Source organism: Mustela erminea, chromosome 10 (assembly GCF_009829155.1).
Source record: "Mustela erminea isolate mMusErm1 chromosome 10, mMusErm1.Pri, whole genome shotgun sequence".
Lineage (NCBI taxonomy): Eukaryota > Metazoa > Chordata > Mammalia > Carnivora > Mustelidae > Mustela > Mustela erminea.
In genome coordinates this window covers 14,130,350-14,154,593 of record NC_045623.1, presented here as the reverse complement: position 1 = coordinate 14,154,593, position 24,244 = coordinate 14,130,350, and the positions used below count along the sequence as shown (strand labels likewise).

At 54.9% G+C, this 24,244-nt stretch overlaps 1 protein-coding gene and 1 long non-coding RNA gene across 3 annotated transcripts; one reads left to right on the top strand and one right to left on the bottom strand.

Annotated features, from left to right (window-relative positions):
- Positions 1 to 1,075: 1,075 nt before the first annotated feature.
- Positions 1,076 to 19,555, bottom strand: INKA2 (inka box actin regulator 2). The gene is made up of 2 exons (XM_032303458.1): positions 19,183 to 19,555; positions 1,076 to 8,625 (listed from the first exon to the last, which is right to left on the bottom strand). Exons 1-2 carry the CDS (start codon positions 19,216 to 19,218, stop codon positions 7,798 to 7,800), a joined length of 864 nt encoding a protein of 287 aa, XP_032159349.1. The 5' UTR covers positions 19,219 to 19,555; the 3' UTR covers positions 1,076 to 7,797.
- Positions 17,936 to 21,872, top strand: LOC116568028. 2 transcript variants are annotated; one of them, XR_004276478.1, is made up of 3 exons: positions 17,936 to 18,278; positions 20,837 to 20,927; positions 21,120 to 21,872. It is a non-coding gene; the product is annotated as an uncharacterized LOC116568028 (long non-coding RNA). The 2 variants fall into 2 exon arrangements; XR_004276477.1 differs by having other exon boundaries at positions 17,936 to 18,319.
- Positions 21,873 to 24,244: the final 2,372 nt, after the last annotated feature.

Genomic DNA, 24,244 nt, shown 5'->3' with positions numbered 1-24,244 from the left:
GGAAATTTCAGAAGGGATCTGGGCAAAAATGCCAGGGTTGCAAGGGTGACTCCCCATGGGCAAATGGTCTCTCCAGTCTCCATTTCTCAATTCTTTTTCCCCATCTCTACTGAAGCTGGTCCGAGTCATGTTCATGATCCTTTGCAAACAGAAGCTCAACTTAGAAGGGAACCAGCATTAATCCTCTGGCATGCAAAGATATTAAACAGGATTGAAGAGTAAAATGTCCTTTATTAACTCCATTGCTCTGCTCTACCTTACACGATTCTGCTCCCTAGGTCTTTTGGTCTCTCAAGGGCAGGCAGCAACTCTCAGTCTCACTCTCACACCCTCCCAAGTTTTCCTCTCCCTGCCGACTCTGGCCCTCCCAGCCCTTCCCTCTGAATCCACCAGTGACAGAGAAGTTTAGGAAGGGGGCTCTTTTCCTTAATGGGTAGCTGCCAGGTCCCATCATCCAGGCCTCCCCTTGTGGCTGAGAGGAAAGACACAGGCCACACTGTAGCCCCCGTCCACCTTTTCCCTGGCATCACTAGTATCCCCAGTTGGGTGGTTGGGGAATTTGAAGGAGCCACCGGGATTAAGGGGGTGATAACCATGCAGCCTTCCCAGCTGAGAAAATGGGGCATGGAATTGTGGCACAGGCACTGGGCTCTGCCTGCCTTTCCCAGGAGGTGATACATTTAATGGAGAAGTTTGAAGAAGGTATCTGATCCCCACACTCCCAGCAGGGTCCCGAAGCCAAGGCCAGAGGATCTGGAATTCTTTAGGCCCTTAAAATCTCAGATGCAGGGCCTAACCCCTTATTTCCTGCTATATAAATGGACTTACATTAACAGATGCTTGGAACCTCAGACCAGAGATTCTAACACCTGCCTAAGTCAGTCTGGCTGGGTGCTCCCTTTGATAAAGAGCCGGCTCCCTGGGCCGCTCCTGCACTGTCGCAGTGTGCAGAGCAGGCTTCAAGCGAGTGCTCACAGGCCTTCCGGCTTTCTGGGGCCAAGCTCCCAGGTGGAGTCCATCTAATTTCAGGTGCTACACTTGGCCCACTGGGAGGAATCTCTGTTGGTTTTTTGAGGTTTGTTTTTTGTTTTTTGGTTTTTTGCTTAAAAAAAAAAATTTATGCCTCCTACCCTCCCCTTTCCTACCACTTTACACCAATGACTACAAATGCTGCCTTGTGGGCAGCTCAGTCCCCCGGAGACAATGCCTGGAGTGTGGCCAGTGGCAGGGTTGGAGGTAGGGAGGCCTGAACGCCCAACTCTCAACTTCCTTCCCCGTTGCCCCGCCCTGACTGACCCTCCATAATCACAATGGGTGAAGGAGAATCTAGCAGACTCAATGTCCCCAGGAGGGGTGGGGATCCCTGGCGAGGCAAGTTAGGGAAAAACTCGGGCAGAGGAAGGGGCCAGAGGTCGTTGCCAAAACAGACGAGGAGATGAGCCGGGTTGGCAAGACCGGTGGAGAGGGCGCAGGCGGGAAGGGGGACCCACTGGGGCCGGAGCAGGCCTGGGAGAGAAGCGGCTGTGGTAGCCATCTGAAGGGCCCGAGCTCTGGGAAGCTCAGTGGCACGGCAGTCCCCCAGGCAGCCTGCGGGAGAACAGAACTGGCCTGGGCAGCTAGGGTGGAGAAGGCAAAGTAACAGGTGGCACAGAGGGGACTGCACCCCAGCTCGGAGACGGGGCTAGGAAGGAGTTTGTCAGCTGTCCTGGAAGTGAGTCTTGGGAGCAGCCGGGCACATCAGAGGGCTCACCCCAACGTCGAGAGGTCACAAACAAACTGAGAGCCCTGTGCTCGGTCCTGGAGGTACAGAAATGAGTAATGAGTCCTTGCCACCCTGGAGGGGCTCACGATCCAGAGGGGAAGATGAACATGCACATGAGCAATTGAAAAGTGGGTCCCGTGGTTGAGTGTACAGATGCGGCCCCTGGGGAGGGCTTCACAGAGGTGGTGCCCTTTAAACAGCCCATGGAAGGACCTAGAGGCAAAGAGCCCACACTTGGAGCACTGAGTAGCACACCTCCCTAGAGGATCAAGGAGCAAGTCCCCCCCCCCCCCCCCGGTCTGAGTGGGCAGGGCCGGGTCTCCAGACACCTAGGAAGGTGAGGCCAAGTGAGGAAGAAGACATTTCCTTCTGTTCCCCTGTGCTCCCCTCCCATGGGCAGCCCATGGGCTGCAGTCGCAGCCACCGGTCCCAGAACTCTTCCAGGACTCTTCCCTGGGAGTCCTGGGAAGAGTCCTGGGACCGGTCCTTCCGGTCTTCCCTGGGAGTCAGACACCCCACCCCCCAACAAGTGGTGCCCCTGAGGGCCACCAGGCAGCCTCGGGCAGGGTGTAGGTGGCCCCTGCTGTGTCTGAACCAGCCCTTCCTGACCAGCTGGAGGCGGCCAGCGGGCTTCTTTCTGGGACTGGAGAGGGCAGGAAGAGGAGAGAGGACAGCCCAGAGCTGGGTCGTGGTCAGGAGAGGGTGGAGGGGCCAAGCAGACCAGAGGTGATTTGGGGCAGTGATTCCTAGATCCCTGGAATGGGGCAGTCGGTCAGCTGGGGTGCCGTGCCCAGAGGGGCAGATCTAGGGAGAATGGATTCTGTGGAGTGGAAGCCAGGGAAGGCAGCAGCTGTGGCCTCAGTACGTGGAGGCAGAGCCTGCTCCCTCCTGCACCCAGGCCCCGCCAAAAGGCAGCAAAAACTAGTAGTGCAGTCCCTTGTCAGACTGTGATTGCCCCGAGCACTGCATTGAGGGGTAGGCACCCCCAGAAGGGCTCCCTGCCTCACAGTTCCTCAGAGGCCTGTCTCTGACCAGAAATACAGATTCTCTCCTTCAGAGAGCTGGTGGTAGGGGGGCAGGGACCCTACCTAGAAGGGGAGGAAGAAAGAGGAGGGCTCAGGAGGGGACAGAATGCAGACTCTGGGATGTTTCAGGGACACTGCCAAGACTAACTTCACTGTGACCCCTGGGTGTGCATGCGGCAGGATTTGCGGGGAGTTCTTCCGGAGCTTGGAGGCCGTGGGCAGAGGGCCTGTCCAGATGCTTGATGGGCAGGGAGAGAAAAGCAGGTACTAAGTCCTTTGTCAAATTCAGAGTGAATCTGGGAGAGTTCTCATCCTCTTCGTTTTACAGTCTTGGGTAGAGGAAGCAAGAGGCGGGCAGGGACATCCTAATACTACTACAGGGGTGGGGGGACTGCTGTCTGGGACACCTGGCTGGCTCAGTCAATAGACTGTGCCACTCTGGATCTCAGGGTCCTGAGTTCAAACCCCACATTGAGTGTAAAGCTTAGTTTAAAAATAAAAGTAAAAAAAAAAGAAAAATGGTACCAAGGGGGTAACTACAGTCTGAGGTCCTTATCTTACCCCATCCCCTGGATCTACTAGGCCCTTCCTCCATGAGCACCATCCCGAGCTTTGAGACTTCCTGTGACAGAGCGTTTCAGGGAACCTCTGGCCCCCTCAAGGGGAGTGGACCTCAGCAGGACAGCCACTAGCCCCTTGAAGCCATTAGTCCCCCCGGGGTGACTGAGGGGATGGTAGGGGATGAGGTGTGGAGCTCGGCAGGGACTCTAGGGACCAAGGCCTTAAAGAGCAGAGAGCAGATCAGGGGCTGGATTCTTCTCAAAGCCTCCAGAACGTGGCTCATTCAACTCTCTAGTGCTTGCCAGAAATATGAGGGCCTGTGGGTTGACTGTGAGGGACAGCTGGGGACAGAGGGACTGTGAAAGACAGAGGGGTGTCAGTGTCCTCTAGAGCCCATCCTTAGGCATCGGGGTCCTCAAGCACCATTTCTGTGCTCACCCCCCTACCCCCCGCCTGCTGCCCTCTCCACACACACCCCACACACACAATCCTCTATGAGAGAGTATAAATTGCTTGTCATTCGGCAAATAACAGCCCACCTGGCTTGTATTTTTACCATGTACAAAAACATTGTAGAGAAGACAATAGAGAAACCTCTTGTCTTCTCTGATCCTTGCTATAGTCTGGTGAGGTAATAGGGTCAGGGTACACTCAGAAGAGGAAACCAAGCCCCAGTGAAAGTTTTTTTGTTATTTTCAATGGTTTAGCTCTGGTTCACATGGTTAGTGCCTAAACCAAAGGTCAGGCTGTCCAGTGAGAGCTTCTGCTGTGTTCTAGATGGTGTGTTTCATTTTCTAAATCTGCAGCAGCCCTCCATTATCCCCATGTCATCGACAAGACAAATGAGGATCAGAGAGATCAAGCGACATCCTCAAGCTGACAGGGACAGAAATGGGTCTCCTGTCCTGTTGGACATTTCATCCAGTGCTCATTCCAAGGTACTGGCAGAAGTGACTTAACTGCTTTGGGGGGCTGCGGGGGACCTGAGGTGCATTGAAAGCTGGAGATAGGCCCCTGCTCCCCAAAGTCACAAGCTGTGATTTTGCTTTTATGGAAGCCCTGTAGGAAATGGGTGACTTGAGAAAGATGGGGTGCCCCCTCCCTAGCGGGGAGCCAGGGGGATGTCATGGGGACAGAGCCAAACCAGGTCTCTATTCCTCTGAAGTTTGGGTTCAGGTCTCAACCTGAGGGGTGGGTACAGGGGATGTGCTTAGGGGGCCCTCTGGGAAAGAGAATCCCAGCCCTGAAGGGTTGGGAAGAGAAGAGGAGGAAAAGCAGGCAGGCCCAGCAAAGACTCTTCCAGCTCCTGCTTAAGGGAACATCTAGAGACACGCTCTGGCCACAGAGCCACAGAGAAGCAGGTGGAGGCCTGAGCAGATGCCTGGGCCAATCAGGGGGGCCCTGTACCTGCCAGGGAAGTGGGCCAGGTGTGAGGCGGGGCTCCATGCCAGGGAGAGTATTAAATGAGCTTCCAGCTTATTTGCATGTCCTAATTAACCATAAAATGAGCCCCAGGGGCAGAATTAAGCTGTCAGTTTCCCTCTGCTTCCACTACCTCCCCCTCATCCGGCTGCTCCCCACCCCTACACCTCCCTGCATCACTTAGGTCCCAGGCACTCCCATTCACCTCTCCCCTCAGCTTCAGTGAAATACAGTCTCCATCCTGTCACAACAAAAGCCCAGAAAAAGAAGGAAAAGCAAAAGGTGGTGGTGGGGTGTGTGTGTGTGTGTGTGTGTGTGTGTGTGTAAATGAACTGGCCATAGCCTTTCATTAGCAAAGCATGACCTTGTGATGAGGGCATTACACCAGCCCAGTCAAGACCAGGGCAGAATTCCCCCCACGGACAGTGAGCATTCCATTTATTATCCATGCATGGATAATATGGGGAGGACAGGTTTTGTTGTTGTTCCTCTTGACTTGGCTTTTGGAGCAGAAAGGGACACTTCATGGGATAGTGTGAAAAACACAAGGCTGGAAGTCCATCGGGACTGTTTCAATCCCAGCTCTGCTGCGGTGACCTTGGGCAAGTTGCTCGACTTCTCTGAGCATCTCCATGTACAGTGAGAGGACCAGCAGCCACTCCCAGAGTGTGGTTGAGAAGGAAATAAGAATGCGAGGATGGCAGGTGCCTGATGCCTGTGAGTTCTGTTGGCGGCAAATGTCACTCCTGTTTTGTTCTGGCTCCGAGTTAAAGTGAGTTGTCATGCCCTTGGAACCCTTCTGGCCAACCGATGGGTTGGGAGTTGCATCTTCTCACTGAACCCCTTGGGCTGGGAACCGGGTCCTATTCCTTGCTGCTTTTAGGTCCTGTCTCGGTGCCTGGCATTGGGAGATGTTCAACAAAGTTTTGTTAAATCGGTCTGGATTGCGATGACCCGTCCACAGAACAGATGAATCACGGATGAATGGCCAAGAGGGAACCTGGTTTCCTGTGGAATCATTCTGGATGGAGAGCTTGGTGACTTCACCACGGCCCAGTGGGAAGAATCTTCTCTCTCTCTCCCTCACACACACACACACACACACACACACACACACACACACTTGAACCCACACGCACCGCCCCACCCCCAGCAAGGCAGCCACAACTGGTGGGCTTTCCCCCAGCACTGAACTCCCCCAGTTTCCTGGGGAGACAGCAAGGATAAGCAGGGTCTCGCTCTTCCAGAAAGGGCTGGCTCACCCGGCAAACTCCAGGGAGAGTAGAAAAGGCCGTTTTGCAGCGGGACAATCCTGTTTCAAATCGTGGTCCTTCCATTCACTAAAAAAGCCCCATCTGGGGAGCCTGGATGACCCCTAAGGGCTTCCACTGATCTACTGGGAAGGCAACCCTTCAGAGGGTCATTCCGCAGTTTGAAAGGCATGGTTCTGCACACTGCCTGGCAAAAAGCGAGCACTGGAGAAAATAAATAAAAATAGCACCTTCTGTCTGGTAGCCTCCGCCACCGAGAACTAAGCATCTCCCATGGGATTGAGTGGGGGATCTGAGAGTGGCCCTCACTGGCCCCGACCCCAGCTGTGGAGCTGCTGTCCTAAGCCTCCTCCCTCCTCCATCTCAGTCTCCAGGGGTCCAGGATGCAGGAAGAGCCTTTCTTGTTATTTTTCTCCTCCAATTTGCTGTTAATGCTCCGAGGGCGGGAAGGCGGCTTGCCTCTAATTGCAGCTGTCACCCCCCATCAGGCGGAGGGGAGCTCAGCTGGGAGGGGCGAAGGGAGGGCTTGCAGGGCGGGCCCGGCCCAAACAGAGAGCCACATTGTCTCTTCCCAGCCAGCGGGCGTTCCCGGCGGGCTGGGAGCCCGGCAGCTCCCCGGGGAGCGCCGAGGGCCACGTGCGCCCCTCCAGGAAAACTCTAGGCGCCCCGGGCTCGGAGCGGAGCTGCCGCCTGCCCTGCCCTTCCCCTTTGCCGCCGCCGCCGGCGGTCTGGTCCGGCCAGACAGGGGCCTCCGCGTCCAGGATGGAGGGAGGCCGCGGGGATGAGGCTAGGAATCCAAAAATAAGGGAGCGATTCGAAGGGGCGCACCTTCGCCTTGCTGGGGGACCTCCGTGGGCTGTGTCCAAGTGCGGGTTTGGTGCTGGAGGCGGGGTGCTGGGGAAGGCGCGCGTGTGACTCCAAGGCCCAGCGGCTGCCCTTCCGGCCAGCCCTGCACTGGCCTGCCTCCTGCCCGCAGGTGGCATATCAAGGCTGGCTTCCTTCCCTGGAAAATGGGATAATAACTGCCCTCCTTGCTTACTCCAAAGGAGACAGTGGATATGAAAAGGCTTTCCAACATTTAAAGTGCTTTACCAGTATCTTTCCTGTGCTTTTGAAAAAACATGGGGCTATCTCAAGCCCTCCTATAGGTACACTCCTTATTCAGCCCATTTGTCAGGACCGGGCTGAATGGGCTGAAATCTTAAATTTAGGCAACAGGGGTGGGGGTGGGAGGTTCCTCTCTGTTGATCCCAGTTCCAGCAGGGCCTGGATTTCATGCCTGTGCCTGGGGCAGTGCTTCGCCAAGGAAGCCAATGGTTATAAGGGTGAGACCACAAAAGATAGGTCTTTACTGGGGGCCTCTTTGGGGAAGCCTGAGACCCCAGTGCCCTGATCCAAACAGAATGTTCAGCTGAGGTCTTTGGGGGCCCTGAAGGAATGTCAGGATTGCCTGGTCTCCTCTCCCTGCCAGTCATTGTCACCTGCAGCCCCAAAGTGAGCACTTGTCTCTCTCTCTCTCTGTCTCTCTTTCAGTCTAGGAGCCCTCCCCTCCCACCAGCCAGCCCCCACCACGGCCTCTCTCAGCCACACACCTGTCAGCCCTACTCCAGACACTCTTGCTGCTTCTCCCTCCTTTCTCGAGGAAAGGAACTCGGAGTCAGGCTTTTGAAAGCCACAGTGCCCACATGGCATCTTCCCAGGGCCCAGCACTGACACCTGGGCCCGTTGGGTTCAGTCAACTTTCTGTCTCTAGGACTCAGACCCAAACAGCTGTGTTAATATCAAAGCCAGAAGGTGAGGGTTCCAGGGCCTTGGGGCAGCTTGTGGAAGGACTTTCCCCCCTTCTGGGCTCTGCAGGGCCTGAGAAAGGGAAACGTCCAGAGCCCTTGGAATGGCTCCGCTTCTTGACTTTGTGTGAGCGGGCTGCCCTGGGCTCCGAGGCCGTGGGCGTCACCCAGCCCGGCTTCTCCTTCAGCAGCCTGTCTCGGTCAGGCCGCACACTGCGCAAGAATTTCCTAAAGATGTTTGCCGTGAGGGCAAACCTGCGGCCCAGCTCCCGGGGCGGGCCCTTCTCCCCTTTGGGCTCCCCCGCCTCTCCTTTCTCCCCACCCTTCTCCAGTTCTGGCAAGTCCAACCAGTTGCCCACGAGGTCCGCGAAAACGTTGTCGCCTAGCACCAGAGGTTGGCGGTTGCGGCCCCGGGACATCAACGTGGAGGTCCAGTCTTCCGGTTCCGCCGTCTCTGGCCCCGGCCGGGCCCCGCTTCCGTGCTCTGGTAGCTGTGCCCTGGCCAGGGGGTCCAGATCCCGCCCGCAGACACTCCTCTGGGATGTACACTTGGCGCTCAGAGAAGGTTGGTTGGAAGGGGAGCAGGCTGAAGGCCTGGCAGGGCCTCTGCCACCCTCCCATGGAGGGGGCTCGGGCTGTGTCCGGGGGCTTTCCGCACAGCTCCGGGCCGGACTCCCTCCGGAGATCTCCAGCTGTTCCAGTGCCGCCTGCACCTGGAGAAGCTTCAGTTCTTGCAGTGCCCCCATCATGCTGTTCATCTGATCCTGGAGGCCATCACCCACCTCCTTCATGGACATCTGCAGGCGAGAGGGAAAGTGCAGGCCCGTGAGCCGCGGGGGCTGGGGGAAGGGCTGCCCTTCACGGGCCGGAACCTAGACCCCCACTGCCCACACATGTACCGCCGCCCACTGACCCCACCTCCACCGGGCCCAGTGCAAAGCAGCTCGGAGCCGGGAGAGGAGGAATCTTAGCGCGGACACGGCTGGAGAACAGAAGGATAAACGGCAGCGAGCATGCTAAGGCAGACGCTGTCCTCAGTCACAGATTTGTGAATATAGATACACATGGGTCAGTTAAGCTGTCTTAAAGAAAACATTTTTATTTGTTTATTTATTGACTTGAGAAAGAGGGAGAGCACAGAAGGAGTGGGAGAGGGAGAAGCAGACAACCCCGTGGAGCAGGGCGCCTCGATGCAGGGGCTTGATCCTAGGACCCCGGGATCATGACCTGAGCCGAAGGCAGAGGCTTCACTGACTGAGCCACCCAGGCCCCGCCCCCCCCCAGCTGATCTGTCTTTAATCTCAGCAACGAATCTGTGAGGTAGGGACTGGTCTTGTTGCCAAGTTACAGATGAGGAAGAAGAGGCAGGGAAGTTGCTCAAGGTCACCTAGACATAAGAGGTGGACCTGAGACCAGTTCGAGGGGGCACGCGGTCGTGGTGGCCATCCTTGTCCTTTCATGTACTGTGTCTTCTTCTCCCCGAGCCTCCCCGAGATGATGACAGTGATGATGGCCACGATGGTTTGCAAGACTTTACTATGTAACAGGAATTGAACTAAGTGTTCTAGGCCTGTCACCTCTTTGGATCTTCATATAAACCCTATGAGTTTGCTATTACTGCTCTCATTTTAACAAGTTAGCCCTTGGGTGTGTGTGTGTGTGTGTGTGTGTGTGTGTGTGTGTGTGAAGTAGCCTGCCCAAAGTCACGCACGCCCAGCTCATGCTGCTGGGACTCCAACACAGGACGCCTCACTCCAAACGTTCTGACCCTAACTAGACGACCAAGCCTGCTTCAAGATGGTGGGGCTGGGGAGCTGGGCTTTAAGGCTACTCTGTCCTCCCCGAGGCAGTGGAGAAGGGTGGAAAGGGACATGAGGGCAAGAGAAGGAGCTCAGATTCCCAAAGATAAAGGGTAGGCTGGGGGCTTCCTTTCACTGCCATGCACATCTGGCCAGTCAGGAGAGAGAGCTGGCTTCCCACCGCTCTTCCCACCCCTTCTCTGCCCTCCGGACACCTGTCCTCCCTCAGCTGCTCTTAGACTTGGCTCCCGTGCTCTTCCTGCCTTCTCAGCCCAATTGGCTCCACGGCTCGGGCCGAGAGTGGGGACACTGGAGGCCAGCTCCCCTGTCCCTTTGTGGGCGTCTAAGGCCCGGGTCCCAGGTGCCAGCTGGAAGGGACTGAGAGGCTGACTTGGGTGAGGGCCGAGTTTGGAGGCTGGGCAGAGGATGCGTGGTCTGATAACATTCACAGTCCAAGCTGCCTTGGTCCCGCCAGCTCCCTCCCCAGATCTGCTCATGTTACCAACAGCAGACTTCACGTGAGGGGACCATCTGTTTCTTAAGCCCCCCAGAGACCTGCTGGGATCGTCTTACCTCCCAGCCTGGTCCTAATGCACAGAACTAAGCCCACGGGGCGGAGAGCTGGAGGGATCGGGCGTGGAGGGGCAGAGGCGCTCAGGACAGCACTGGCAGCTGACCCTCTTAGGCTCTGGGTCAAGCCCTCCCCTGTCCAGCTCAGCCCTGGCGGGGGCAGGGCACCCCACCGGGCTCTCCTGAGCCAGCAGCACTGATGCCCAGAGGACTAACTGTCCCTGCTGGCAACCCTGGGATTTGCCAGATTGCCCTGGCGAGCAATTCTCCGTTTGAGTGGCGGCTACAGCAGTGAGAGATGCAGCGTGGGAGGTGGCTGTGCTTGCCCATGGCCCCTTGCTCTGACCTCTTTGGCGTCCAACCTCCTGGCTCCTTCTCCTTTTGGAGCATCTGGGAGCACCCAGGGCAGAGTCCAAGCAGACCCTAAGCCTCAAACCAAACTCCTCCAGGTCTCCAACTGCAGACTGCTTCTCTGACTTCCCTTTTTCTGCCCCCTCCTTCATACCCTTTTCCTCCTCACCCCAACCGGGACGTCAGAGTCCCTTTTGGCTGTTCCACCCAGTGTCCCTATTCCTGTCCCCAGATGCCTCACATCTGCTTTTCTGTCTCCTGGAATGCAGAAGCCTCCTGGAAGGTCTTCCGGCCACCAGATCAGTCTTCCCAGCACGCTCCTGTGATCATGTCACTCAGAAGTATCTCTCTGTCCCCCACAGTGCTGTCAGAACCTTTTCAGGGACACAACTCAAATGTCCTTCCCTCGAGTGCTACTCTCCTCCCCGCCCTGGCATCCTCATATGGGTAAAGGCTCAGTTGTTCTCGAAACATTCATTGAGCATCTACCATCGAGGGCAGGGGTGGAGATCTACACACGGTTAGGTCTCCCCAGAACCTAGCTAGCATCTTGCCGCTGCCATACACCCAGAAAACAGAGTGAGTACCCCTGAACGTCCCAAGTCATCTCTCCAGCCCTGCTGCCCTCAGGCAGTAACACACTCCACAGGGGGGCAAGTCAGGGATGTGGTTCAGGGCTTCATTTCACCAACTGGGCCAGGACTCTGAGCTTGCAGGCTTCCCTCCAGAAGGCTGGAATGCAGTCCAGGTCAGAGGCAGTGGGAGGAATGAAATGACCCCATTCAATCTCTTCCAGTATGGAAAAATCCCGAAGAAATAATGCTGACATTTTGTACGGTTTTCCAGTGAGAATGAATGTGTGCGTATGTATGAATTCGGGCCTGCCCATAAAACAGAGGCCCCATTTAAATAAACAGGAGGTGAAATTTTACCCCTATGGAAAACCATACTCTGCACTGGTTAAGGTCTTGGATTCCAGAGACAGATGGCACAGGGTTCAAATCCCAGCTCGGCCACATAGTAGAACCTGTGTGACCTGGACAGGCTATTTAAATTGTTTTTCGGTTTCTCTGTTCTTCGACATGGGAATAAGAGTTTCTGCCTCATACAGCTCTGGTCAGATGAGGCTTGGAGGTGAGTTCTGGTGGGTTATTGTAAGACTTCCTAAGAACGTCCAGAACACTTCTTCCTCAGTGGAGCTTAACACGTAGTAATAATAAGACTCCATTCATCTACCCGGTCCGATCAAGGAGAAACACGTCTCTTGTCCTGTCTCTTCTGCCCCACCCCTGCCCCCCACACAGGGAGAGCCGGAGAAGGAAAGGGAAGCCCCACATCCTCTTGTCCATTCTCAGGACGGCTTGGTTGGCCAGCCACAGTGCTGACACTGAGGGCAGAAGGCAGCTGTGAGGGGGAAGACCAGAGGAGAAGGAAGTGTGGGAAGTGGGGAGGGTCAGGGGAAGTGGGGAGGCCTGAGCATCAGCTGGGTCTTGACCGAGAGCAAGCTGCCTTTCCCAGCCCTAAGGGGAATGATGTCACCCAGGGAGAAAGAGCCAGAGGGCAAGCTACTGTCTTCTTCTGGGGCGTGGGACCTTCTCAGATCCCAGGGTTTCTCTTGCCTCAGGAACACAAGAGGGAGCAGTGTGGGCTAGGAGCAAAGGAGAGGGGCCAAATCAGAAGGTCCCAACTAGATATTATCGACACTAAATCCCAATCCCCAGACTGCGGGGGCTGAGTTCCTCTCTGGCCTCCCAGTGCCAAAGCCTCAGGTCCTTCCTCAGGACAGGGACACAATCCTGCCCAGCTTGTCCTCAGGGGCCAGTTGGAAAAGTCCTTAGAGGGTCTAGTTGGTTCTGGTTAGTCTGAGCGAGAGTGGATCTAGCAGCCTGCCTTCTGTCCACCCCTAGTCATGCTCGCTGACACGCACACATGCCAGAGCGGACCTGCTCCACCATCTGACATACTACCCCTAACAGCATACCCCAGAGATGGGTGGGGCTCTCCTTGCTGAGAAAGATCGTGAAGGTCTCACCACCCTCCTTGCAAGACCCTGTACCCTCACCAGCCATCTCCTGCCTCCTGACACTTCCTGGGCTTCAAAATGTTTCATCCTAAAACTTTTCTTTCATTTATTCATTTGTCAGTGAGAGAGAGAGAGAGAGAGAGAGAGAGCATAAGCAGGGGGAGCAGCAGGCAGAAGGAGAAGCAGACTCCCCACCGAGCAAGGAGCCCGACTTGGGACCTGATCCCAGGACACTGGAATCATGACCTAAGTCAAAGGCAGGTGCTTTAACCAACTAAGCCACCCAGGTGTCCCCTCAAAGTTTTCTTCACATCACGCTTCAGTGTCTCCCGATGCCGTTCACTCTTTCTGTGTGTGAGAGCTGGATGGCCCCTGGGCACCCCGCACGGGATCCGAGCTGCGTAGCTCAGAGGGGTCCGGCCGGCCGCCAAGTGACACGCTCTTTCCTCCCGCCTCGTCGGACCCCCACAGTTACTCTGGCAGACTGGGGACCCCACGGTACGGAGTGAGAAACGGGATCTGAGATGTTCATTCTCTCCCCCGACGTCCTTCCCTAGACCATCTTCACGGTTTTCACCACATCCATGTAGGAACTCCTTCCCTACTTGATGGCGCACGTACGTCTGTTCGTCTAAATAAACTATCTTTAGGCAGGAACTTATACAAAATGCATATACTTGTCATAAACAGATAGTGACTACCTAAAACTACAAGGTTTTCATCGGAGCCTCGCGTAATGTCACCCAGAGGGCCTCCGGTGCAAAGGCGGATCTATGGCCCGGGGTTCGAGGCATCTTCATGGGAGGACTGGAACCCCAAGCCTGGCCCTCTTACTCCAGGCCCATGGGCTCCTTGTGCCATCATGATGTGGCTTCTCAGCCCCATGGGGCTGTTGTGAGAAAAAACCAGGGCAGTCAACGTGACATGCAAAGCACATTATCATCCCTTGGGGAGGAAGCGCACGAAGCCTTGGAGGGGCTCCAAGACCCAATTCAGCTGCTTTCCCCTGACGGCGCCTCTTCACTGAATCATCTGAAGGAAGAAGGGCCGTCTGTCTGGAGCTGAAGGGGAAGACATCCCTAGCAAGTAGACCCCACCATCCTTGACCTGCAGCATTGTGCCCTCCAGGGCTAGGTCAGCTGCCCATGAACAGCACCATCCCCCTTGGCGCTCGCTGGGCCTTTTTGATATGGGAGGCGTGGCGATGGGAAAGTGACACCCGCATCCTCGGCAACCTTCCCAAGCCCTCTCCTAGGCCCCTGATGGATCCCACAGCTGTGCCCTCCAACCGTCCATCTCACGCCCTCTCCCAGCTCAGCCGGAATCCTTTGACACAGGCTCCGGCTTTGCCCGTGGACCTGGCAGTGCGCCCTGCCTCACTCCCCCCACCCCCATGACTCACAAGACCCCCACACAGATCCTTTCAGTCCCTCTGGAAGCTACAAGGAGGTTCAGGGCCGGAAATGGGAAAAGCCCTGCTTTTGCCAAGTGGCCCATTCTCCAGGCCAGTGAATAGGGACCTTCACAGTCCCCTGTTCTTGGCTGCAATGAGCAACAGGAAGGTAAAGAAGAAACTGTGCCAAGAGCTGGAGGAGGGCGGAGGGTAGAGAATGAAGGAAGTGTGAAATGGATGAGCCCACTCTCGGCTGAACCATCTACAGGGGGCCATCGGCTCGGGCAAGAGGCAGACATGTGAAGAGGGGGTCCCAATGCCGCCTCCCCTCACCAGCTTGAGCTCCTCTCCACTGCAGGCAGTCCACTCACAACCTCCAGAAGCTACCTTCCTTTTCTCCTTTTCCAGTTCAGGCCTTCTTACTCCCCTGGATGGCTCTGCGATCACCACCTAACCCAGCCTCCTGCCTCGGTTTCCTCCCTCCTCCCCTCCACCCCATACCACACACCTCTTAGATGCCAGAGCCCGACTTTCATCCTGCTTCTCCCAAAGCCCACAGAGAAGGGCGGGCTGTTTAGCACGGCACTCAAGGCCCCCATCGGCTATTCACAACAACACTCTCAGCCCTGTTGCTCACTGTTCCTCTGCACGTACCCTATGTCCTAGCTAAAGCTTCTGTCATCCCTAAAGCTTCAAACATCCCTCCCTTTCCATCTCGGTGCTTTTCGTTCCTGTTGCTTCATTGTCTGCCTGGAATGCTGTTTTTCTCCTGGTCACCTCCCTGCTGATCCCTCAAGGTCAAGCTCAAATACTCCCTCTCTACAGAGTTTTCCCTGATACCCTGGCTGGAGATAATTCCCCCCTTCTTGGGGCACGGCCCCTGTGCCTCTATGTAGCAGGCAGCCTCTATTTTTGTACTGAACATATGCCTACACGTACTGGTTAAGAGTCGAAGTTCTGCCTTCTGAATGGCTGGGTTTGAAGCCTTGCTCTGTCACTTACCAGTTCTATGACCTTGGCCAAGTCACTTGACCACCTCATGTCTCATCTGTGGAATGGGAATAATGGAAGTACAACTTCTTTGAGTTGCTTTGGCAATTAAATGACATAATCCATTACATGCCTGGCATATGGATAAGGGTTAACGTCAGCACATGCTATTATTATTACCTCCCTGATTGAACAGTGGGTTCTTCGGAGGCAGGATCTCTGTCTGTTCGTATTTGTGACCACAGTGCTAGAGTCTGGTCAGGTGCTTTAAACACTGGATGAGCTCAGTTAATGTGTCCTGTGAATGAGTGACTCACGCACACCAGCCTGATCCGTCCGTCAGGACAGTTAGCACTGTGTTACGTGCTAAGGACAGATAGCCGCTATTTAATCTCCGAGGTGGCTCTATAAAGCAGGTATTTTAAAAAGCCTGCTTTAGAGACACCTGGGTGGCTCAGCCAGTTAAACATCTGCCTTCGGCTCAGGTCATGATCCCCAGGTCCTGGGATCCAGCCCCACATTGGGCTTCCTGCTCGAGTGGAGCCTACTTCTCCCTCTGCCCCTCTTCCAGCTTGTGCTTTCTCTCTCTCTCAAATAAGTAAATAAAAATCTTAAAAAAATTTGTTTTAATTTTAAAAACCTGTTTTACAGATGAGAAAACCAAGGCACAGGGAGTTAAGTAATCTGCCCCACGGTCCACACTCCTCCCTCACTGACCCTACCGTGTTCATCACCCTAGATCTAAACATCAAAGGAGGTGACATTAGGAGATTCTTGACAAAAGCTTTTTTCTGCCTCAGGAAATTTGCTCTTTGGTCCCAAGAGCTAAAGGCTGTTCCTACTGTATCTCTTCTCTCACTTTCTTTTATCTTGCCTTTAGGCCCTGATCTGCTTCTGCATGTCAGAACCTCTTGAACTTGTGGCCACTAGTGGCTAGATAAATGCCTTCTAGGAATACTGGGTTGTCCTAGAAGGACTTTCTCCAGCCCCAGAGAAGTCTCTCTGCTGCTTCATCATGCCTCAGCTAGGACAGGCATTCCAGGAATCAGCCTCCATCAACCTTCCCCTCCTCCAGGAAGCCTTCCTGGCTTGGCTGGACTTCATGAGCCCCCATCACTCAGCCTTTGCACACTCTATTTGCTCTACACTGGTATTGACTCATGAGGAACAGCCTGTGAGCATCTTACATCTGCTTCTTCTGTGTTCTTGTGTCTACCCCCATTTGTTGGAAGCCCTCAAGGGAGCAATGTGTAAGAACAGCTGGTCCCAAGGCCTTGTGTTCATGCAGGGCCCCTCTCTGGTGGCTGGAGAGGAGAAAGGTATGTTCTCTGCTGAGTTGTGGCAGCCCCGACCCCCTCATACTAATAAAGAAGTGTGTGAGCTGCTGCTACTCTCCTGCCCCCATTTCATCCCTGAAACGGACCCCAGTCCCCTTCCAGGAGGGGGGAAAGGGCCAGTCCTCTAGGCATCAACCTAACTGATTCCCAAACACTTTGCCTCCCCACAGGGCTCACTTGTTAGAGTGCAATTTTCTGCTCCGAGAAATTGAGAAATTCTGCCACTTTGGTTTTCAGGAACACACTCTTCTTGTCTAGATTTTCTGCGCCAAGGACAGGGCCAGGGTGCAGGAGGGGGACCCAGAACAAAACACCCTTGACAAAAATAATGTCACAACTTGTTAATGCTTCCTTCTCCAGTTACCCAGTGTCTGTAGGACACACACTTCTTGAAGGGATTTGGTGGCATAAATGCATGTAGAACTTGACCAGTATTGCATGTGTGCATTCCTGGGCATATACTAACTTAAGGCAAAGCCAGGCAACACACAGTGCTCCTCAGTGGCAGGGAAGAATATGCCAGAAATAAACACACAGGCCCCACCGCCTACCACCACCCTCAAAAGCTCATGACATAAAACGCCTGTATGCCTTTCCCACCCCCTTGCTGACCTGGGGTATAAACAAACAAACTCTTCCTATCCTAGTCACAACCAAGCTGCACTGAAGTCAATCCCCACAGTCCTCAGAGGAGCCAGAGGGCTGAGCCTGGGCTAACTCAGCTCTACTTTCTTCTTCATTCCCATTGGGGAAACTGAGGCACTGAGATTTTGTTCAGCTACCTAAGCACTGGGCTGAGGTGTTGGGGAGTAAAGGGAACTCTAATACCTCTGCCTGTCACTGCTCTGTCTCATTTCTGGGCAGCCAGGCTTGGGGGGAGGAGGAAGGGCAGCATGGGGGTAGGGAAGGGGGAGGGGGAGGGTGCCGAGCTCTCCCATCTGAGTGTCATTCTGGGCCCCAGGCCAGGCATTTGGCTTCCTCTCCAAGAGAGTCAAAGGCTGATGTTGCTCAGACAAAGGGCCAAATGAAAGCTAATGGGGAGCTCGGTGACTTCAGCCTCTCCCCTTCCTCCTTGCGGGGACTGGGGGGCTCAAGTCCTTGGCAGGAGAGGGTGCAAATCAAGACCTGGAGCGCAGTTCAGTGCAGATTCCTATTTGCCTTTTTTTATTCTCCTGGCATCCTCAGACTATCTTCCTCCCCTCACCCCCTCCCACCTAGGGTGCTATAAAAAATGCAAATCAATAGGATTTTAAAATTCAAGCCTATGCCAGGAACACCCACAAACCCTCTATTAAGGCAGATCCTGAGGTGGGTGGTGTGGTCCCAGATTCCAAGCATAAAAAGAGGACTCTATTAGATTCTTTTTTCAACATGGGCCTTGGACTTCAGACATGATCTGTGATGACTTCAGACATGATCTGTGATGACCTTGACCTTTCTGATCTTGGACAAATGAATGGGAAGAGTCAGAATTATATATGCGTGGACTGGGCCTGACCATCCCAAACGGACACGGGAAGCACGAGAGAACCAGCATGGGAAGGGCCAGGGTGGAGACTCTTCTGTCCCACACCTAAGCAGTATTTCTCTGGATAACTTTCCCATCTGAGTGTCACCACAAAAAGGGCTTGAAGAGGAAGTTCCAGAGAAGTGACCATTGCCCTGAGAAGGCAGACGCTGGAGTGGGACAGGAAGAGCGCCTGCGAGCCTTGACCAGGAAGCATCAGTGAGAACACCTGCTCTGCAAGCTTCCCTCCCCTCAAACTGGCCCCAGATACAGCTGCCAACTTTGGAGGGGTGGGGGTGGGGTAGTGTAGAGTTTGCAGGAGCTGGAGAGGATGTCATGGAATCTGGAGAGCCACGGATCCAGGTCTGCTGTTGAGAGCCTGGGTGCCCCTGGCTCTGTAAAGAAGGAAGAAAGAAGAGGGGAGAAAAGTGAGACCGAGGAGAGGTCCATTCCAAGAGAAACTAAAAGGAACAAAAAGAGGTAGAGGCAAAGGAACAGGAGGGAATCGGATTGAGAGAAAGGTGGGCCTGGGGGCCAAGGTGGGGCGGGGCGTGCATAACTGCGTGAATTCGGGTGGTTGCAGGAACAAGAAAGATGGCAGGTGTGTGTACAGGGTGGGGTGGTATATCAAGTCGGTGAGAATCAACCTAACAGTGCTTTGGAGGCACCCATTCCCCTACTTGGGTGATACCCGGTTCCCAGCCCCAGCTCCTTCTCCTGACCCCTGCACCCCTCGCCTCCGCAAGCTCCTTCCGCACTCCCCACGCCCAGCCCTGACATCTGGCGGGGCCCCCGCAGCTCCGCTTGCGATCTGCCAGGCGGCGCCCCTCCTCCGGCGCGGGGCCCTCCCCCGCCCTTCCAGCTGCCAACACCCCCTCCCTGCTGGCAGACAAGCCCAGGCAGACAGCCGGCCCGGCCTGCCCCCGCAGCCGCGCCAGCTCTGCCAAGCCCGGCGGGGCTGGGGGCCCCAGGCGGTGCCAGCTCCCCGCGAGCCAGCGGTCCCCAGCAGCCCTCCGGCCCGCGAGCGCCCGGCCCTGCTCCCGGCGCCCAGCCAGCCCCGAGGGGGGACCCCAAGCGGTCCCAGCAGCCGCCCATCTGGGAGTGCGCCCCCCGTGTCTCCCGCGCCTTCTCTGGGCGCATTTCAGTCTGGGTTTGGGTCGCTCGGTCTCCGTCACTCGCTCGTGTCTGCCTCGCTCTCTCAAATCTTTGCTCCAAGTTTCCTCGCGGCCCTTGCCCTCGGAACAGGCCCTGCCCTCAGCCTGCCCGCCCCCTCCTCGCCGGCCTTCCTCCGCCCTCGCACTCCCGGCTCCCCGGCCCGCGGCGGGGGCCAGGTGCGGTCCGGGCGGAGCAGTCCCCCGGACCCCGGCGTCGGCGCCGCGCTTACCAGCTCCTGTTTGAGGCGGCGCAAATAGCAGTCCATTTCCCTGCTCTCTTCCTCGTGCGCCCATTTGCCGGGCTCGGCTCCGCAAGAGCGTCCCCGGGTGGGAACAGCGGTCCCGGGCCCCCGCGCCCCGCTCCTCTCGCAGCGCGGAGCAGAGCCGAGCCCCGGCGCCCAGGCCCGGACTTAGAGCAGCTTCCCCGGCTCTGGCGGCGCGCGGTCCGTGCGGGGGGCGGAGGAAAAGTGGGACAGCCTATGAGAATTCAGGGGGGATGCCTTCAGCCAATGAGATGGGCGCACCGGGGGCGCGGGCTGGGCCGCGGCTAGGGGACCCTGCGGCGGGCAGAGGCACGGGGCGCGGGCAGAGGCACGGGGCTAGGGCAGCTGCGACTGGGTGCTGGCTGGGTGACACCTGGTCCGCGTAAGCACGGCGGGGGGTATCGTGACGCCGGACTGTACCGACGTCCCCCAACAGAGCACGTGATCCACGTTTGTCATAAGGAGAGAGCACCGTCTTATGCGCGCGGGCGCTGGGTAGCGGTCTCAGTAAGAGGCCGAGTGCCTTAGTTTCTTTCAACCTTGTTTCCCAAACTCCGATTAGAAAAGGAACATCCTCCAGCCAAGCAGCCAATCAGCAGCCCTTTTGAACTCTGGAAGTGTGCTGGAAGTCTGGAAGTTTGGGTGTACTTCACTTCCTAGTGTAGGGTCCCTCCAGCCCCACGCCTCACCGGTGGAGCTGAAGAGCCACTGTTCGGTCCGTTCGCTTATTTAACTAACACATGACCGAAGCAGAGGCTCTGCTATATTCCCCGCCAAGTGTGTTAAGTCTGGGGATACTGAATGAAGAAGACAGGGAAGGTCTCTGCTCTCGAGAACAGGCATGGGGGGAGGGGTAGCGAGGGATAGGGTAGGTTAAAATAAACACGGTAATCTCAGGTAGTGATTCTTGGTGAAAAGAAAGGGAGGGGGACAGGGTCATAGGATGGGGGCTGCTCTCGATAGGGCGGGCAAGGAGGGGATGAATAGCCCCTCTCTTCCCCAGTACTCCTCCAGCGTCAGTTATCCCGACTGTTGCTCTAGGGAGGAGGACGCAATGTTGCTCTATTCTATTCAGTGGACAGGGCCCTAGTCCGAGCAGAAGCCGGAGCCGGAGCCGGAGCTGGGGCAGGTGGACCTGAGAGGGGCCGCAAGCCGGCCGGGCGCCCCTTCCCTCGGAGCTCCGGACCCGCCACACCAGCCGCCGCGCACAGCCGGATTGCGGGTCCCTCCCAGTGCCTAGGCGCCGCGCCACCCTCCCCGCCCCACCCCAACTCGCCCCGACCCCCGAGAGCTGGTGTTGCAGGACCCCAGTGTAATTAGGGTGATTAGCGACGTGTTATTTCAAGATAATTAAAGGGAGAAAGTTTGTCCCGGACAGAATTGGGGGTCTCTGTGACAGAACCGTGCAGACGCGGGAGAAGGGACACAGAAAGCAGGTGCTGCGGTCATTCCCATCTTTGTCAGCAAAGAGTGCCGCCCCGGCTCCCTATTGAAAGGCGAGAGAGAGGCAGGGAGGATAAAAATGAACATCATCAGAAACGAAGACTTCGCAGAGTCCATTTGGATGCTTCCGCTTAACCTCGGGTCCTCACTTACAGGGGATTTTGCCCCTGTCTTTCAGTCCCCTGAGTGCTCCCCCCACCCACCCCGCCTTTTGGATGAAGCTGCAGCAGCGGTAGCAGATGGTTCCAGAAAAGAAAGCAGAGGAGTAGGTGAGTCAAAACCAGGTCCCAAATCTGTGTCTCGATGACGGCTTGCCAAGCCCAGGGACCCGCGTTTCCTCTGCGGCCCCTGCTCAGGATTCCACGTGGGTCACGAAATCCGGGGGACCGCAGGGTGGAGCTCAGAAGCTACTCAGTTCCCAAGTTGCAGAGCCTGACATTCCATTTCCTTCCTCTTTCCAGGTCCGTGAGTCCCGCCCCGTGGGTCCACACAGCGCTGTGCTCGTTGCAGTTTGGAGCCAGAGATCCCCAAGGCGGGTCTTTCCGTGGTACCCCAGGCGTGCTCACCGTGGGAGCCACCCCCAAGGACTGAGCAGCAGGGCCCCCAGACTGGCTGAACCTTTTCTGGAGTTGAATCTTCTGGGATCGAGGCAAAAAGGGGCACTTGGCCACTATCACAATCTACAATCTTACACGGGGAGAAACACCACCAAAGGTTCCCCCACCCCTGTAGGCCTTGCTCACTCTTAGAGCTCCAGGGCCCACCAGTGGCAGCTATAGAAGGCAGTGAGTAAACAAACATTTGTGGTTGGGGGTAGAAATAGTCTTTAGAGTCAAGTTTAAGCCACAGTTTTGCCATCCCTGAGGGCTCCTGGACTGGAATCCTCTTGGAGGTTAAGAGGACGGCTGCAGTTCAAACTCCAAGAGATGCAGGCTGATCTCCTGTAAGAACCTTAGACTGAGTGATTGACCTCCCTAGACTGCTGACAGCACACTCTGACTTGCACAAATGTTTCCTTTTAACAGGCCCCAGTTTCCCTTGTGTGTAGTTCAACCTCTGTGAGCCTAACACTTTTCTACTCCTTATGAAACTCTACTTTGACAATTATCTGTGATGTAGTCAGGACAAGAGGAATCCATCTCAGAGATGAAGAATATATTGTTAGCAAAGCCAGACTGTATTCCATCCACTTTATATATATGTATATAAAATAAAATCCCTTAAAGTGTATACATCTACATATATATATATAGATGTATATGTATATGCATATAGATGTATATACTTTAAAGGATTTTATTTCTTTGACAGAGAGATCACAAGTAGGCGGAGCAGCAGGCAGAGAGAAGGAGGGAAGCCAGCTCCCTGCTGAGCAGAGAGCTTTATTCAGGGCTCAATCCCAGGACCCTGAGACCATGATCTGAGCCAATGACAGAGGCTTAACCTATTGAGCCACCCAGGTGCCCCTATACATTTTAAATGAAGTATAGTTGACATATAATATGCTAGTTTCAGGTGTATGACATAGTGACGCGACAGTTATATACATTATGAAATCCATCTACTTTTAAAAATTTTTATATTTATTTTTATTTTTTATATTTTTATATATTTTTATATTTATATATATATTATATTTTTATAATTATATTTTATATATTTTTATATTTTCATTAGCATATAACATATAATGTATTATAATATATATGTATATGTATATAATATATATAATGTATTATAATGTATTATTAGCCCCAGGGGTACAGGTCTGTGAATCATCAGGCTTACACACTTCACAACACTCACCATAGCACATACCCTCCCCAATGTCCATAACCCAGCCACCCTCTCCGTATCCCCCCATTCCCCAGCAACCCTCAGTTTGTTTTGTGAGACTAAGAGTCTCTTATGGTGTGTCTCCCTCCCGATCCCATCTTGTTTCATTTTTCCTTCCCTACCTCCCAAAACTCCCCCACGTTGCCTCTCAAATTCCTCATATCAGGGAGATCATATGATAATTGTCTTTCTCTGATGGACTTATTTTGCTCAGTATAATACCCTCTAGTTCCATCCACGTCATCGCAAATAGCAAGATTTCATTTCTTTTGATGGCTGCAAAAATCCATCTACCTTTAAAGGCAAGGAGATGGCAAGAGAAAAAAAAATTGATGACCGTGATCCCAGTGCAGGGCTCCAAAGAGAGGTTTCAGACGAGTCAGAGATACTAGTACTGTGTGGTTCCCACAGGGTTTTGGACGAAAATGGCTGGTGGACTCTTAAGTCCTTTCATGACGTTGGGCTGTTGCAAACTTGCCCTGAGAAGGCCGGTGTTGCACGAGGGTGTGAGGGTGTATCTCTTACCTTGCTTCTGAAGAGATAGTTCTGTCCTTGGGGCAGAGTAGGAGGCAGGAGCAGGAAAAAGGACTGCTGCTTACATTTTTCTTTTTTTTTTTTAAAGGTATAAGTGGTAGAGGATAAAGCTTGTTGCCATAGTTATATAAACATGGGTAAATATTACTCGGCTGAGGGTGGGGGATGGGGGGCATGATTCATTTTTGCTGAAGAAGAATCACATAGTTCCACCTCCTCTCTCCTGCACCCCGGAACCCAGCCTGGAGGGAGGAAGAAATTATCTCATTTGAAAATTAAAGAATATGTCAAAGGTCTGAGCTTAGCTGTGAATATATACTTTCTCAAAGCCATCCAGAGCTGGGATGGAACCCTCAGAAAGGCAGCTCAGCATTTGCCCCCTGCCGGTGGGATTGGTGGGGTGGGTGCTTTTCCTGAGGGAAAGAGTGCAGCTCCTGGAAACCGGTGTCTTAAGGGTGTCAAACTCACGGGGTTCGCCCAGCCTAGTCAGGGCGGGTGGCCTCCTCTGTCCTGCTGCCAAAGCCTGGAGGTCCTGGCACCGGTGACTGAGCTCAAAGGGAGAGGCAGAACTAGTTGTGTCCCAATAGATCTCACATCCTAAACGAAACAATGGAAACCCTGCTGTTCTGGCTTCGCATCCTGTGGCCCCCACCTGGAGGTCCCCACCCACCACATCTTAGCAAGCTCTGGAAGGGGCATCCCTGGGTGAGGCAGTGCCCATCTCCCTTGGCAGCGGAGGAACCAAGGAGCTCATCTGGAGGTGAGGAAAGACATGGGGCCACACGCAGTCTGGAAACCCCATCATAACATACGCTCCTCAGAGTGGGTTCCGTATCCCTGCTGCCCTCCTGCCTCCACACCCTGGGCCTGCCGACAGCCCTCATCCTGAACCCCCTCCCCGATCCCCCCACACCTTCAGAGCATCAACAGGAAAGGCTGACCCTAGAGATAAACGTGTGCTGTTGGAATGTGTTCAGATAGCACTGCGGAACCGCTGCTCTCCGCAGGCAGAGGACCTTGCCTGGCAGGCAGGCCCGGAGGTACTGAGCAGAGACTGTGCATCTGTGCATGAACAGAACGCATCAGGATGGTGCTGGGTGAGAAGCCCAGGGTGCTGGGCTCCTCCCTTTCATGCAATCCCAATTCCAGGCGGGACAACAGAGGGACCAAGTGGCCAGTATGTTAGGAGGACTCTAGGTTCTGGAGGAAGGGTTCA

Excerpts from the sequence above, each read along its gene's own strand:
- INKA2 (XM_032303458.1), bottom strand. The coding sequence starts at position 19,218 with ATGGACTGCTATTTGCGCCGCCTCAAACAGGAGCTG. Across the intron at positions 8,626-19,182 it reads GCCGCCTCAAACAGGAGCTG|ATGTCCATGAAGGAGGTGGG; the intron begins GTAAGCGCGGCG and ends TCTCGCCTGCAG.